Consider the following 16879-nt stretch of genomic DNA (forward strand, 5'->3'; position numbering starts at 1 on the left):
GCAACGTTACGCTTTTGAAACGCATCGGCTTTTACATTGCGTCCGTAATCAGCAGCGAGAGGTGCTCACACGCACCACACTATTCACAAGCGCAAAGAATATCATAGCTGACTGCTGTCTTTGCAGTACGGTAGCAAGTGGCGGGGAGAATTAAGCTTAATCGTAGATGACACAGGTGCCAACATTTAACATAGGGGGGAAAAAACATTGATAGCCAGCAGTTGGCTTTTATTTGTCATTTCAAATCGCACATCCGTGAACGTTTCAAAATATAGATTAGTAAAAAGCAGAGAATGGAAAAAAAGTGGACAAAGCCATGTCGGTAAACAGTTTACACTGGAGTTCGGGACGTAAGAAAAAGCGTTGGTTAGAGTAATAAAAACGTAAAAAATAAGTGCAAGCCATACAGATGCGCTTTAGCGCAAGCCGTCGCTATTTACAGAGTACAGGCCTCAACTCATTTAATACACGCGGCGGTTTAAGGTGTTCAGGCTACACAGCACCATAGGTAAAAAAAACTAAAACCCACGAGATACATTTCTGTCGTTTGTTTATTTTCGGGTCCCATTATATGTCCCAGCCCCTGCAAACTTTTCTCCGTTGATGGTAGCGTTCATGACGTACAAAAAATTCCACTTTGAGCCTCAAATCTCCACCTCTGCATTTTCACACAATACCCCACAGCTTAAAAGTCAGTAGCAATACATTAACATGGAATGAATGGGCCTCGAACGCAAACCTATTTTTTCTATAGGTTCAATATTTTTACAAAAACGGTAAACGGAAATAGAGTGTGCATGACCACAGCAGTGGCGAATGGAGAGTTTCTCAGATCAGTCTGGAGAGGTTCCGGGAGCCTAAATATTAAAATATTTCACGAGCGAGCAATCAATTAAAATAATTTGTAAGTACCCATAACCCCGTGGTGCAATAATCCGATGGTTCATAAACCACAATTTCAGAATCAAAATATTTATACTGGAGGAATCCGATGAGCTATAAAGCTCTTTGTTCACAGACGTCCAGTATGGACGTGTCAGAACGATTATATCGGCGATGTTTTCATCACTTCAGGCCCTCGTCACCACGTTTTTGAGCACGCCAAGTAAATTAGAAAAGGACGAGGGGGGGGGACCACAAAACATCATGTGGGGGTTTTAGCGCTCGAATAAAAGAACGCAAAATGCGTGTGGCATGATAAACGACACAAGTTAAACACGCACAGCTCTGCTTGTCAGTGTACCAGCTACGCTCGGTCAAAACACAGTTCAGTAGCTCAAAAAACTTTTATTTTTATTAAAAATAAAAGTTGCTTAAAAAGGCTGAGCGCCCCCCCCCCCCCCTGCTGATCTCTAGGCCCCCCACTCACGTTACAATTTCATCGCTGCAGATGCGGCACGGTACGTGTCCCTTTTTAATCAATAGCAGTAAAAAATAAGACTAACCTCGTCTGCTTTAAAAGCGATAAGATTAGCGAGAGCTAATCCCATTTCTTGAGGAATCCATATGATACCTTTGAACAAGCAGAGTACACATTTGTTAGTGGCTTGGTTTTTCTTGCCAGTTATAGATAGAGAAAAAAAACTTCTCAAAATTTGGGTGTGGAAGAAAATCTACCCCTCTTTATACTTTTTTTGCACACTGGGCTGAAACGAAGCTCAGATAAAATGGGAAATATGATGATGGGGCTGGGAATGCAGATTCTTGGGGTCGCTGTGGCCTCGGGGCAGTTGCGATACAAATTGTTGTGCAAATGCAGCACAAGTTGTCTGGACAAATTAAAAACAGTCAGTTTCTAGGCACTTCAGCAAATTGAAGCATCGTTTAAACAGAGACCATGCGCGCCGCGCTTGCGCACACCACGTGCCGAACGCCAAAACAGAGGCCAGTGAAACAGACAGTTCCACCAAAACGCAGCCTCATTTCCAACGGACTGAGCGAACGCTGCATTTGAGTGCATAAACAGGTCCTCGCTTTGCTGAGCAAGGGAGAGTGATGTCTGCTGAAATCGACTTCGTGCTTGGTCCCTCTCGCACGGCGGTTCGCCTGCGTGCGACGCTTCCTTTGCACGGTGCCGACGTCGTCTCTTTGTGTGAGACAAACGGGCCGCATCCACTGGGCCGACAAGAGGAAGAGCCACTTAAACCAGTAGATGTGCGGAACCGGGATTCTCGGATCAAGCAACAGTGGAGGATGTGTGCGAAGGTCTTGGTTTGATGTTCCACCCAGAAGGCATCGGGGCACACGGATACCCACGCCGGGTGTGAAACTGCCACCGGACTTGTGCAAAGCCCAGTATTAAACATACGTTACAAAGTCTTTGGTTGCCTCCCCATAACACCGATCCCCCCCACCACAGCCAAACGCTAACCCATTCGAGTTGTTACATATGTCCCAGCTATGCTACAGAGCAGCGCACTTTAGGGGCATTTCAGAGGCTTCTCCAGCAGCAGAAATACCATTTGCTTGTGTAGCGATTCAGAAACGACACCACAGGTTTTGCCCAATTATCCTTGGTAGCTGTTTCTTAAACCGCACATGGAATGCCTTCTCTTTATAGACGCAGGCGAGCAGTTTTCTGTGTCTATGCACCAAATTAAGTCCGAAACCAATCGCTCGTAACATTTTCTGTCTAATTCCGTATGTATATATACGTGTCTGTGTGTGCGTGTGCAGCTGGCTCAGCGCTCTTACGCAGGCGTCAAATTATCATCAGAACCGAGCCTCCTGTCGACCGGTCCGTGCTCTTTTCATCCCTCAGCGGAGCATCGAGTCTGGACGGCCACATGGCCACACGATCCTCCTGGGGCAGGAGTGAGCGAGGCCTAAAACCGCAGGAGCCGTGATTGTCGTAGACTCCCGTAGGCGTAGTGGTGGGAATTCCTGCTCCTGCTGCCATTCCTTGCCGCTGGCCTCCCACCTCCTCCAACCGCCCACCCACAACAAACCACATCCCCCCCCGCCCCCTCCACCCCCCCCTCTGCTCGGCCGCCATCACCGCCTCAAGTTCTGCATCTCCTGGCCGTCGGGCCTGCGGCTCCTCGCCTGACGCTGCCTCTGCTGCCTTCGCAATGTCGACACGCCTGGCACGGAACGTAAAGGGGGGGGTCACAGGATCATCTCAGCGACGAGAATGCAGGAGCAGACGTATAAAACGAGAAGGGACGGTGCACAGCCAGTGACATCTAACCCTCGTGCGGTCATTCAGGTTGGATGGCGGTGGGGGCCGTGCGACCTCACCTGGCAGCTCCTTGTGCTTGGGCAGGTTGGGGTTGCTGCTTGGCGTGTGTTTGCTGCACAGGTAGATGAAGCCCCCCATGAGCATGATGAGAGCCACGGCCAGGAGAACGCCGGCCCACCAGTGATCCTGCACGCCCGCAGCAATAGCACGCACGCGCCGGGGTTCCATTCATACTTAGAAGAAACCATCATCATCGTGATCATCAGCTGGTGGACAATCCACGCTGAAGGCCTCCGCAAGCCAACGCTGTCGCCGCCTCTCATGACCTTGCGATGTAAAGATCTACCCAGCTCCCTACACACAAAATTATTTCACCGCTGCATCTCCTCGGAGGACTTGGTTCTGATGAACGCGTTCCTACTCTTTAGTAGGAGAATAACGGAACGAATCAAAATTGGCCACGTGTAGTCACTAGGAAGAGCTGAACAGCTCTCTCTCTCTCTCGCCATTTGGTGTTGGGTGCAGTGAAGTCCCAATGAGAACTGGCAATCGATGAAGTTACGTGTGATTAATTAAGACTCTAAAGTTACTACTGGATTCCTAAATGCTAATTATTGATCCAAAAATAAAGGATGTGTTGTACTTATATCCAGTTTTCGGAATTACGTACATATAGTTACGTTGCTTATCGATATTTCAAACAAGTAAAATTGTAATAAATTACATTTATCTAATAAGCGAGGTGGAAAACCGGGAAACTAAATGTCTATACTTCACGTAAGCAAGCAAATGATAACGATTCTAACGACAATCTCTATGGGCTTGTGCAACAATCTAATAATAATGTAAGCGGCCTCTGATCCACAGTTTAACTAAATCCACCAGTGAGGCTGCAGCCCTCGGTGGAAAAATCCCAGCCAATAATTATTTGATAGGGCTGGATCCCAGCCCTTGCCAGAGGAATGTGAATTTCAACTGCTGGCTCGGAACTGCCACCGCGCAGAAGGGCATCACCGAGCACGGTGCCACCCTGACCTTGCTTTGGCTTCGATGCCGTGAGGCCGTCCCTGGCCCATCTGTAGACCGCTCCGCACTGTGCCCCTTGCGCCGGGGGTTGGATGCCATCCCTAAGCACTCAGCTGGACCTGACCCGGGGCCACACGGCGGCACACCGTGTACCACACAGTGTACCGTGTGATATAAGGCTGCAGTAATACTGGTAGGAACGAAGTGGACCAGACCACCAATAGATTAATGTGTCCGTCCGTCCGTCCGTCCGTCCGTGTATCAACATCGCCCCCTACTGCAAACACTTGGCATGACCCTGTCCGACAAGATGGCCGCCCGTTCCCCCTGCGATCTGTGAATTAAACAAGATGGCCGTCGCTTCCGGCGCCTCACGGCGAAACTTTTTGATCGACTGACTATGGGCGAACTCATTTATTCTGGTGGGTGAACAGTGGCGGGGAGGGGTGGAGGAGGAATTGATGATAAAAACAAACTTGCACGCGACGAGAGATGTGGGAGGAGAAGCGGCGACCGCTGCCTTGCAGGTGAGAGGTGCGTGTGTGTGTGTGTGCGCGTGTGTGCGCGTACAGGAGGACGTGGAGCTGAGTGGACTTGCCGATGACTGGTACCAGCGGTGTCAAGATCGGCCTCAGTGGAGGAGGCTCGTGAAGGACGCTACTGGGCAGTTGGAGGCAGTCGCCCTCCAACAACAACGGAGGGCGGAGGAGCGACGCTCACAACAACGAGCGGAGCGCCGGGTGGCTAAAGCACAGCAGGTTGGCACAGTAGGGGGCACAGGTGGTGCATCAGCCAGTCATCTCGGTCATCTCGGTCAGTCGACCCGTGGCACCTGGGTCTGCCCCGTGACCTCCTGCCAGCGGGCGTTCGACACTTCACGTGGCCTCAAGGTGCACATGGCCTGGCACAAGCGTCGTGGTGACGTCACCGCCACTTAGTGGCGAATGGCGGTTGTTGTTGTTGTGCGCGTGCGTGTGTGTATGTGTGTGCGTGTGCGTGTGTATGCGCGTGTGTGTGCGTGTGTGTTTGCGTGCGTGCGTGTGCGTGTGTATGCGCGTGTGTGTGCGTGTCCGGCCCACTCGAGCGACGTGATGAATGGGCGCTATTGGGCTTCGGATCGTTATTCACGGCGAACTGGAAGCGTAGCAACACAACTTCATTACGTGTGCGTGCGTGCATGTGTGTGTACGTGTGTGTGCGTGCGGTGTGTGTGCGTGTGTGTGTATGCGTGTGTACGTGTATGTGCGTGTGTGCGCGTATGTGCGTGTGTGTGTGCGCGTGTGTGTGCGGTCGATTTCCCTGTACCGGTATTAGTATTATTCCTACCAGCCCACCCCGCAGGGTCCTGTTAACGAGTGTGGCGAGATTGTTTCTCAGGATTTGGGTTTTGTCGGTGCAGCGACGCGCACCCTAACGGAGTCCAACGGGGGGGGGTTGGGGGATCAGAGACAGGTTCAGGGACCGGATCAGGGACAGGGTCTGCAGGCCGCAGCATACGCGCACCGCCAGCCAACGCGCGGCGGCGCCCCCCATGGAGCGGGAGAGCGAGCGATGAAGAGGGGACGGGCGCGGGCGCGGGCCTTCCACCTACCCGCACCCACTGCGCCAATGACTTGTAGAGCTCCGGATTGAAGATGGCCTTCTTGAGGCGTGCCAGTGGCCCGTCGGCGTCCACGAGGCGGCAGCGCAGGAAGACGTCGCAATAGCCGCGGAAGTTGTTGCAGGGCGAGCCAGGCTGCAGCTTCAGCTCCTTCGAGTGGAAGAAGTCGATCCAAACATCCGCCTTGGTGCTGGCGCACGAGCTGGGGTCTCCTGCAGCGCGCACGCACGCACGCGTGGAGCGGTCGCGGTTAGCGCGCTGTATGTTATGTATGAGTGCATAGGTGTGAATACACGTAGGTGTAGGTATGTGAATGTGTGCGTATGGACACGTGGGGAGCGGTAGTGTAACAGTTAGCGTGCTCCGCTAGGAATCCAGTAACACAAGTTCGATTTCCGCTCACGGCCAACACGAGTGATGATTATCTGAACCGGTCATGTGCCTTCCCATGGTCTACTCAGGATCTTTGTTTTGTTCGTTGTACGTACATCAGCGATGGGGCTGGTGGTGATGGTGGTGACAGGGTTGGTGCCGGTGGTGTCGGTGATGGGAGCCGTGATGCTGGTGGTCAAAATAAAAGTTGTTGTGCTGATCGTGAGCAGGACACCGCCAGCTCACGATGCACTGATCACGAACTGCATTTCGGTGTGCCACAGCAGTGGGGGCAATGGAAGTGGAGGTCGTCACTGTGGAAATTTTACTTGAGCCATCAGGTCAAGCAAAACATTGATCAAAATTAACGAGAGAACGAATGAATGAAATGGGGCTGGAAGTGGCGCTCACCCTTGCGCATACAGCACACGTGGCACTGTTCCTCCACGCTCTCCCCGGAGCACGAGCACTCCTCCAGGCTGTGCCGATCACAGATCGAGCCCGAGCATTGCTGCGGAGAGGGAGGCGAGCGATACTTCAGCACCACCATCGCGAGCGATACTTCAGCACCACCATCGCGAGCGATACTTCAGCACCACCATCGCGAGCGATACTTCAGCACCACCATCACTCGCGATACTTCAGCACCACCATCACTCGCGATACTTCAGCACCACCATCGCGAGCGATACTTCAGCACCACCATCACTCGCGATACTTCAGCACCACCATCACTCGCGATACTTCAGCACCACCATCACTCGCGATACTTCAGCACCACCATCACTCGCGATACTTCAGCACCACCATCACTCGCGATACTTCAGCACCACCATCACTCGCGATACTTCAGCACCACCATCACTCGCGATACTTCAGCACCACCATCACTCGCGATACTTCAGCACCACCATCACTCGCGATACTTCAGCACCACCATCACTCGCGATACTTCAGCACCACCATCACTCGCGATACTTCAGCACCACCATCACTCGCGATACTTCAGCACCACCATCACTCGCGATACTTCAGCACCACCATCACTCGCGATACTTCAGCACCACCATCACTATCATCTTCGACACGGGCGCCGTACCAGCGAGGATCACCGGCGCATCACTCCCAGCCCCCCCTGTGACCCGTGGCATTGGCACCGCGCCACCCTCGCACGCACCCGGACCACAACGGACAAATCCTCCACGGGACCCCGTTTGCCATCGATATGACTGCTCAACCCGAGCTATTAATGCTTGGATATTGGCATCGCCTTTGTGCGGTTCGCCTTTTGGCGTTTTCTGCTCTAACACCGATGAGACAAGCCCATAAAGGAGGCTGTCCGGTGTAGGCCAAGCAGTTTCAAGGACAATGTGTCACATTGTTACCGAAGCACGCTTGTTTGCATGTTTTACCACAAGCATGTGTGGTTAATGCAGACTGGGTACCTTGCAATGGGTGTCTGTTTAGTGTTTGAACATCTTAACTAAACTACCATTCGACTAATCTTGATTTGAAGCCTTCGTGACTGCAGGAATCCATACCCTTTGGTTCTTTCGGTAAAGTCACGGAGAAAAATAATAATAGATCACGACGTTTCGATTGTGTGGCGATCAAAACGTCGTGATCTATTATTATTTTTCTACGTGACTTTACCGAAAGAACCAAAGAGTACTATTTGACAATTTTTATTTTACCAGGATAGGTCCGCTGAGCTATATAACACTTTATCAGAAGCAACCTGGCTACAAATGATAGCTCAATTGAGGGAAAAATCAGAGGACCCGGAGAAAAATCCACGCGACCACGGGAAGAAACGCAAACTCCAAATATACAGCAGGCGTCAAGGGTCAGGATCGAACCTACGAGCCCCTGTATACGCACCTCCGATTAGAACGGTTGGCTATGTACCATGCGAAAGTAGTTCAATATACATACTGCTCAACAATACAGGTGGGGTAGTTAAAATCTCGCCATCGTGGCTCCTGTGTTGTCGCCGAAAAAGGGTAAAAGACTTATTTTTTCTTTGGACAAATCCTCGCCCAGCTCGCCGCGGCAGGAGCCATTAGCCGCGGCTGCGAGCATCCCCGACGATGGCCGTGGCGGCCTTGCGACGCACAGAACGACACGCTGCCTGGCGCCGCTCACCCCGCCCTTGCAGACGCGCGTCTCATTGCTGCAGAAGATGAGGTCGGGCTGCGGTTGCGAGGCCGGGCAAACAGCGCTCGTGCCGTTGCACGCCCCCTCCTTGGCGCATTCGGTGGGCGCTCGGCACTCGTCGCTGCGCAGACGGAACTTGCAATCGTGGGTGCAGCAGGGGCCCCGGGTCGGACTGTGCAGCGGCAAGGAGGATGGCAGTTAGGGTGGGGGTAGACGTGGGTGTCAGGCACTGGCAAACCGCGTGGGTAAATACACACAGTGATTTATAGTTTTCGATTTAAAGCTTTCGTGACTGCAGGGATTCATATTCTTGGTTCTTTCGGTAAAGTCACGTAGAAGGGAAATAATAAAATAATACAAATAAAAGCTGTGGTTTTCACACCTGATGATGATTGCTTGTGTTGCAATCGCAACGTCGTGAGAATTTTATAGTTTTATTTTTATTATTGTATTATTTCCCTTCTACGTGACTTTACCGAAAGAACCAAGAATATACACACACTGATGTCGTGAACTGGTGCGGATATTACCGCGCGCGTCAGTAACGGTTGTTACAGGGGGTGAGTAAAGGTGTGATATTCCCCTCCCTTGGATAATTATCCATAATTATCTTGGGCACATCTTCCCTCCCTTGGATAATTATCCAAGAGGATGTCTACCATAGAGACAGAGCGAAGAAAGCAACCCGTGAACTTTAGGTGGATTGCTGCATCATAGAACCGTGAGAGATGGGGACGGCTTGGAGAGTCCTTCATCCGGCAATGGATGGATCATGGCTGATGATGATTCGTGTGGTATGAGTAATCGTATCGTATTACCATAGTATCAGTGAAGATATCCGCATAGTATGAGCACGTTACCTTTATCTGGACTACCGATGGATACAGTAGCTCGCGTAACGGTTTTTTAGTAACACTGTGACGAGATGTAATTTGGAACTGCCCTTATCACTGTAAACATTCATTGTGAAATTGAGTTGTGAATCGCGCTTATCGCGAGTACTCTCCATCGCCTTGTAAATTCCGTTGTTTGCAACATCGGTTTGTTATCTTTCGGTTTGTTATATATGTAGAGCGTGATTGCACAATAAGTGCACACAATCACACCCGACAGCCGGGCGGTGGTGGCTATGCAAGTGGCACTGGGGGAGGCAGCGTGGGTTGATGGATCACCGCGCAAATGTTGCGAAACTCCATTCCCGTGGGCGTCAAGGAGGTGCCGCCATACCCTGGCTTGCAAGGAGGACAGTACAGCAAGTGGACTAATCCTCATCTGTTTTCATCTGTACGGGGATGTAGTGTTGCCCCCACGCACGTGTAGGTTTTCTCCGGGCCCTCTGGTTTCCTCCCACTTCTATAAACACATCGTTTCTTGGCTGAAAACAGCTTAAAAATAAAAAAAAACCCAATGCAGGACCCTCCTGAAAAAGAGTACTTGGACTCTTTCTTGGATAAGTAAATTATTGTTCTTAAATATGGGGCTACTCATCACCCTGCAGCTACTTTTGACACCCTACCCTCCTACCTGTTCCACCTCGCTATGCCGTGCCCCACCTGTCATTGCTGTTCTGTCTTGCCGTATTGTTCAAACCACGTATCCTCCTGTTCCACTCTGCTGCACCACCCGCGAGCACGTTCCACCTTTCCCCGCAGTGTCCATCTCTCCTCACCCTCACCCAAGCTGCCCTCTCCACCTCGCGCTGCCACTCGTCTGGCCGCGAGAAGTTCCTGTTTTTGCTCGCGAGTGTGCCATCGCATGCCGTGCCAACCATAAAAGCGCTTTGCCCAACAGTGAGAGGGTACACGGCTCTGAGGTCCCGCTCCCCCCTGCTCCCCCCCCACACCCCTCCCCCCCCTGCTCCCCCCCCCACTCCCCTCCCCACTCCCCTCCCCCACCCTGACCCGCACCTGCACATCTTGCCGGGCTTGAGCTGGCAACCTTTTCCACTTGTGTCGTCGGCCGGGTAGCAGCACGGGTCTCCATTGCACTGGTCCATGAAGCCACAGTCACACGCCTCGCCTTCCTCCACCAGGCTGTTGCCGCAGATTGGCTTGTTCGACTCTGAGCACACGCACACGCACGCACATGCAGATGGACGCACACGCAGACGCACGCAGAGGTATTAAGCACGCGCTCGCCACCGACGTCCTCGTACGATACACGGCGACGCTACGGCCATCGGCCGCTCGTGGCTGCAGGTTTAGGCTTCCAATGCCGCTTTGGGTTTTCTCAGAGATTTTCAGGTGATAATGTATGCACGTGGCTTCATCATCAGCGCTTTTTCATACAGAAACCCAAAGACCCAAATTGAGACCCATAGACTCACACGGAGACCCATAGATGCACAGAGATCCGTAGACTCGCATAGAGACCCAATGAGAAACCAAAATGCACTGGTAGGGGCTGCATCATCAGCGGTTTTTCACATAGACCCCAAGATCCCACATTGAGACCCACAGACCAGAAGTCGCAAACGGGTTTTGATTTCTTACCCGTACCCGGCCGCACCAGGGTCGCAAATGGGTAGCTGTACCCCTACCCTACCCGATACCCGGCAACCCGTACCCGGCCGGGTATCGGGTAGGGTACGGGTACCCGATTGCGACCTCTGGGATGAAGCCATGTTGCAGGCGTGGGTGGGTTGATTCTAGGAACTTGAATTGTGAGAAGAGACAAGACGTTGGGAAATGAGTGACAAACGGTTACTCACCAGTGACTCACGGCCTACCCGTACCCGTACCCGGCCGGGTACAGGTAGCCGGGTATTGGATAGGGTACGGGTATCGGGTACCCGATTGCGACCTCTGCCACAGACTCAATTGAGAAGCTGGAAAGCGTTGGCAATGGCTTCATCTTCAGCACTTTCTCACGAGACTCGCACGAAAGACTCGTCATGGCCTGTGGCCGCCCTACGCCACTGGCCACACCATTCCCCACGCACCCACGAAGCAGGAGTCCTTGCGCGCGACGAGCACTCGGCTGATGTTTCCGATGCTGCAAGGAGAGAAGAGGTTGTTGTTCGCCTTGAAGCCGCTGGTGGCGCTGGGGTACATGATGAAGTTGCCCTTGTCGCTGATCAGCGTGCCCTCGCCCGGCGTGCATTGCTGGCCAGAGTCGTGCTGCTCGCACGCAAATACAAAGATCACAAAGATCCCCCGAGTAGCCTTTAACAGACTGCCGATGGCAAGTGCCATTCGAAGGCACCTATGAAGGCTGGCATGGCACATGAGGGGGTGGGCGGCCAGCACACGCGCCCGGCTGCCTTTGTCTCCCCAATGCTGATGTTTACACATGGAACCAGGAACTCATTTAAGGCCCAGGACCGTTTCAGATCATTGTTAATAGAACTTCCTTAAAATAAAATAAAAATATATAATAGGAAATGTGTTGGGCAATGGGTTTCCTATCAAGGGCCATTGCCCAATTATTGTCATTTGCGTTGTGCAAGCCACTGCCAAGTTTAGTTTAAGTTTATTTTTTAAACAAGATGCGAACTCAGGAATCAGGATAGCTGCCTCATTTGCAATGGTGAACCGATACTACGAACGCTAACGCGGCAGTATCACCAAATCCTTTGTTTGGGGAAAAACGGGTGGGGGGGGGGGTGTAGGGTGGGGCGGGTGCGTCTGGAAGGCACCCACCGGGGACCCAAAGTTGTGTCCGATCTCGTGGGCGAAGGTGATGTAGGAGACGCGGGGTGGCACGTGGCGCCCGTAGTTTTGCACCGTGACGATGCCGGTGTTAAGCGACTTGCGTCGGCCGTCCGGGTACGCCTTGTTCTTTTCACAGATGCCTCCCGAGCTGCCTGCTCACGCGCACGCAGACGAACGCGCACGCACGCACGCATCGTCACGCCGGAATCCGGTTACGCATCTCGTCACGCACGCTGGGTAATCCAGAACTCACCGTTTCAACCAAGAAACATCTCAGCGCTCCAGTTCTCACCTGCATTTCCCCTCACCCGGAAAGCAACGCAACAGAGCCATCATACTGGCACCAATATCTCAATACTCACCAGTGAGAGAGATTGTAAGAACTGTCGTTTTTTGTATATGAGCTCATGACAGTGGCGTACATCATCATGTGTGAAAGTATGTTTCAAAATATGGAGGAGGGGGGGGGGGAAACAGAAGGAACCGGAGAAAAATCCACACAACCACGGGGAGGGAGAGAACACGTGAATTCCAAATTAATGGGTGTCAAGGTCAGGAATTTGCACCCAGGATCTCCTGCATACCAGGCGATGGGTTTATTAAAATGGTTGCGGTTGTAAAGTTGTGGTTGTGCGTGGGCGCCGTGTCAATAATCATGAACTGGAGGATGGACGGCCGTGGTGGTGAAGTAGCTGCGTGGGTGTTCAACCGCGCGCTGCCGTGCAGTCTGGGGGTGGGGGAGGAGTGCTCTTTGGATTTCCCATTTCATCTGTGCTCGTGACACGGGATGGCCGGAACATTCAGTGCTAATATAATCGACTCAGCCCCAATGGCTCAAGACAAACAGAGATCAAACGTTGGGGGTGGTAAACCACGCACAATCACACGCCAAACAAGGGAGAGTAAATTAAACTCGTGCACTGCAAAGTTGGTCAGCAAATTCTCTAGACGGTGGGAGGGAGAGTAAAAAAACTGCCCTCGTTATTTTTCTTGCTGGCGCGAGAGCGGCGGTCGCTGTGCACACACAGAGCCCTCCCGGGCCGTAATAGCCTTCGTGTTCAACGCACGCTTTGCCGAGCTGCGATTCAGACCCACGGGGCGAATTAAACGTTCCCCGGGGCGACACGCGGGAGAGAGGAAAGAATGCCTCGCGATCGTTCGCCTGATGCGCGTGTCCCTCTCGGTCCGGCACGCACGGCCCCATGCTGAAACGTGGCGGCGGCACGGGGACTAGTTGGGCATTTCAGTTGGATCCAACAGCGTGGCGCGGAGTGTAGGACAGGGCAACCTCCACTCGGGAGTAGTGAGCGGACGTGGGTGTGAGGGTGACCAACGCCTTCCACGTCTCAAAAAAACCAACGCAGCCTCATTGCCCGCCCGCCCGCCCACCCCTACCTCGCACACCTCCTCCGTTCCCAGAACCCTCCAACCGCCGTCGACCGAGCACGCAAAGTCACGGGGGCTGTGCGCACACAAATAAACCGGCATTCTCTCCCACGCCAAACATACATGTGACAGCGCTGCTCGCTACGGACACGCGTGCGCCCCTCCCTACCGCGTGCCCAAGCGCGCGGTCACCTACACCAAAGTCACCGCCAGCACGAGTGCCATGGGAGGACACGGCGAAGGACGGGTGGGCGCTCGTTAGTGCCAAAGCCGCCGTTCAATGCTCTACCAAGAGCTGCTTTACCGGGGGATCCGCAAACCCCACCGCTAGCCCCACTAGAAAGGACTCCCCCATTGGCTGCGCCGCAAGTAATTCTATGATCGATCTCGATTTTCCAATATTCACGCCGCTGCTGATTGTTCATCACCTCCCAGACTGGTTAGCGTGGCCAAGTTTATGTCACGAGGCAGGAGGAAAGAAGGAGGCTCCCTACCCTCGCAGCTTGCCACAGCTCGCAATGCCGTGGTCGTTGGAAGACAGCAACTTGCAAATTCCTTTCATATTTTCTTGTTTTTGTTTACCTACGGCTGTGACGTTGGTTTATCCGTAGAGACCTCATGTCCTGTACGGACATGCCACGTGCTGCAAAAAGACGGGCACACCAGGGCAGCAACGTCACTCGTGGACTAATTAATGTATTATGCTTTAAACCGGGTGTCGCCCGCGTTTCTTTCCAAGTGCACGTGTCACAATACCCACAGGGTTTCTAGCTACTTATTTGTTTAAAGACCACTCACGCTGACGAATTAAACGAGTAAAATAACACCTGCGGGATTTTCTTAGAGAGACGGACTTTTTTTCCCTTTAGCCTTGAGTTCATGTTTTATTCAAACAACTCTGCTGCCAGATTATACATTGACCAACTTCTGGCCTCCGCGACGCTTTTCCCACTACTGTACACCTGGATGCCCCGAAGGGAGAGGGAACAGTTGCTGTGGAAACCGACGTCAGCCAGGGCCGCACGAGTCCACGAGTGTCACGCTCCCAAAATGGGCACGGCTGCCAACAGCGAGGGGGCTGTAACGACTCGCCGATTCACCATCTCCTTTACGGTTCTTACCGCGGAGGTTTCCGCCGTTGTGCTGTATCGCTTTTCAAGAACTGGAGCTCCCGGTGCGTGGAGCGAAACGACGGACATTGTGCCGAACAACAAGTAGTACGACTCCAAAACACATCGGAGAACAACTAAACTAAAAGCATCGTATTTCACGTGTACAAACTGCTGCTTTTCAAATAATTAACGACTCCTATTATGGGTGGCCCTATGCATCCAATGATCCACAAATTACCCTATAAGTCATTTCAGAAAAGTGTCCAATTACTCACAAATATTTCACGGATAAGTCGGGTCGAGGAGCAAATTACTCTAATTTTCCAAGATTTTTTCCCGTGGATAAGTGGAGCAAGTTCGTGCATCACCCTCACCGATGACAGGATCCGCGATATACGTCCACCGTATCACAACGGAAAAGACGAGTTCTCTTCTACGTTGTATGTAAACGTTTCCACGTGATCCGTCAAGCCAGCCGGAGGCTCCGACATTCACCACAATGTTACAAAAAACATCATCATCTCTTGACTCGAACTGTGACTCTGAACATGACATCTCAAGGATCACACAACGGCTGCGGATAAACCCAGCGGTGCCGCACGGCTCAGTAAACTCCCTCCGTGGACCACTCCAGTGGGGATTAGCTCTCCGTTGAGAGCGGAACACTCTGGAGAGTGTAAACTCAGGAAAGGGGAACACTCAGGAGAGGGGAACACTCAAAGATCCTCGCCGAGTCAACACGAGGCTCCACCAACATAACCACGCGCGCATAATGGCGGCTTCAGGAGTTCACACGTCAAGGTGCAGACGTCATCGCGGCCACTGCCATTGATGTCACCGTGCCTCGCCATCGCTTCCTTCCTGCCTTCCGTTAGATCCTGTATTAGTTGCGGAGCGGACAGCTGACCTCCACAAGTCTGCTCTTACAGTTTCGTGATCACCACCGGCTGGCTTTAGGTATTCACGTTGGTCACCGACCTCTGGGTGACAGTCCGATGCCTGACGCAAAAAATACAGCCCCGTTATTCGACTAATTGGAATAATGCCAAAATGACCCTGGGGTTGAGTGTTTCTTTCACGCATTACCGGCTTCCAATAAGTGGGTTACCCGAAGCCAAACCCATAAAAAACAACTCTTGTGAAGCCTGACCGGCAGCTGAGAGGGCAAGACCTTGGCCTAAGTACTTTGTGAAGGTTTGGCAGAGATGGCCTCTCCAATTCTACGACAGAGCCATATACACTCTTAGTTATGTAAAACAGATCGCACTCACAATGTCTCAATGCATTTGTGTGCCTCTGAATGTGAAGCTCTCTCCTTGTAGTAATAATTTAATAATGTGCAGCTCTCGGTGTTTCCACTACTGGATGAGTGCCTTCCCCGCACGGTGTCGGTGGTGGGGATTGTTTGGCCATACTTCACTCCGTCGGTCAGCGCAGATTGGTGAAAAGGTGGGGGAGTGGAGGGCAGGACCGGTACAGACATCACTCGCCATTGATGTTAGCCGTGGGCAGGAATAAAACCCAATTACAATCGATTTTCACGTTCACAACACACGTGTGTTAACTCTTATCTCTGACAACCTTGACAGCGCTGTTTGTGGCTGGCCACTTGAGGTTGCGGCCCTTTAGGCCTTGTGCTGTCAACTGCCTAAACAAATATTCAGACGAGTAAATAAAATTTAAACACGCGTCCGCGACGCATCCTCTAATCGCGCGTCATTCGTGACAAATCTAAACTGGTTGAAAATAAAAAACTAAAGCGCTTTGAGGCTGACGGAACAAACGACACTACTGCAAGCAATGCTGCCCTCGTGGGCACCACAACAAAAATAGGACAGTCGCGTTCGTCCGTGCGTCTGCCCGCCCGCGTGCAATGGAAACATTCATACCCCGATGCCTCCCACGTCATAGCCGTGTGCCGCACAACGCAAGCTCCAGCCACATCACGGACAGCTGACAGGACTAGGGTCGCCACCTCCGAAGCTCAAACAAAACCGGAACACACTAAGAGAAGGAAAGGAAAAATATCTCTCAAGAGGGGAGAATGACGTGTAAATGCAGTGGTTTATTATTATTGTTAAACCACTGACCAAAAACACCCCAGAAATGTTAATATTCCAGTAAAGAATTCCAGATTTTCCTAGCACAGCTATCTCAAATTGAGGACGTACTGGGAAAATCAGGACAGGTGGCAACCCTAGACGGGACACGTGCCGGCACACCGCGCTAAACACCGCGCCATCGATTGCCCAACGACCGCGATGCTAAAAATACGGCGGAGGAGCCTCGTGCACGGCGCTCACACGTTACTCATTAAACCTGCATGGTTAGCGAGTAAATGAGAAATGCCTTAATTGTTCGATCACATGCAGGGCGTGCATTCCGACTCCAA

The 16879-nt window shown here is 52.2% G+C and overlaps 1 protein-coding gene across 1 annotated transcript in view; it reads right to left on the minus strand.

The window, feature by feature from the left end:
* Positions 1–211: 211 nt before the first annotated feature.
* Positions 212–16879, minus strand: part of LOC144945960 (disintegrin and metalloproteinase domain-containing protein 10-like) — a 54881-nt gene continuing 38213 nt past the window's right edge. Inside the window, exons 9-16 of the mRNA XM_078874633.1 lie at positions 11978–12141; positions 11278–11455; positions 10244–10397; positions 8325–8508; positions 6591–6690; positions 5799–6019; positions 3241–3367; positions 212–3083 (exon numbers count right to left, since the gene is read on the minus strand). Of these exons, the coding sequence (XP_078730759.1) occupies positions 2995–3083; positions 3241–3367; positions 5799–6019; positions 6591–6690; positions 8325–8508; positions 10244–10397; positions 11278–11455; positions 11978–12141 (1217 nt within the window). The 3' untranslated portion in view covers positions 212–2994. The remainder of the gene's footprint in view (positions 3084–3240; positions 3368–5798; positions 6020–6590; positions 6691–8324; positions 8509–10243; positions 10398–11277; positions 11456–11977; positions 12142–16879) is intronic.

Source organism: Lampetra fluviatilis, chromosome 39 (assembly GCF_964198595.1).
Source record: "Lampetra fluviatilis chromosome 39, kcLamFluv1.1, whole genome shotgun sequence".
Taxonomy (NCBI): domain Eukaryota; kingdom Metazoa; phylum Chordata; class Hyperoartia; order Petromyzontiformes; family Petromyzontidae; genus Lampetra; species Lampetra fluviatilis.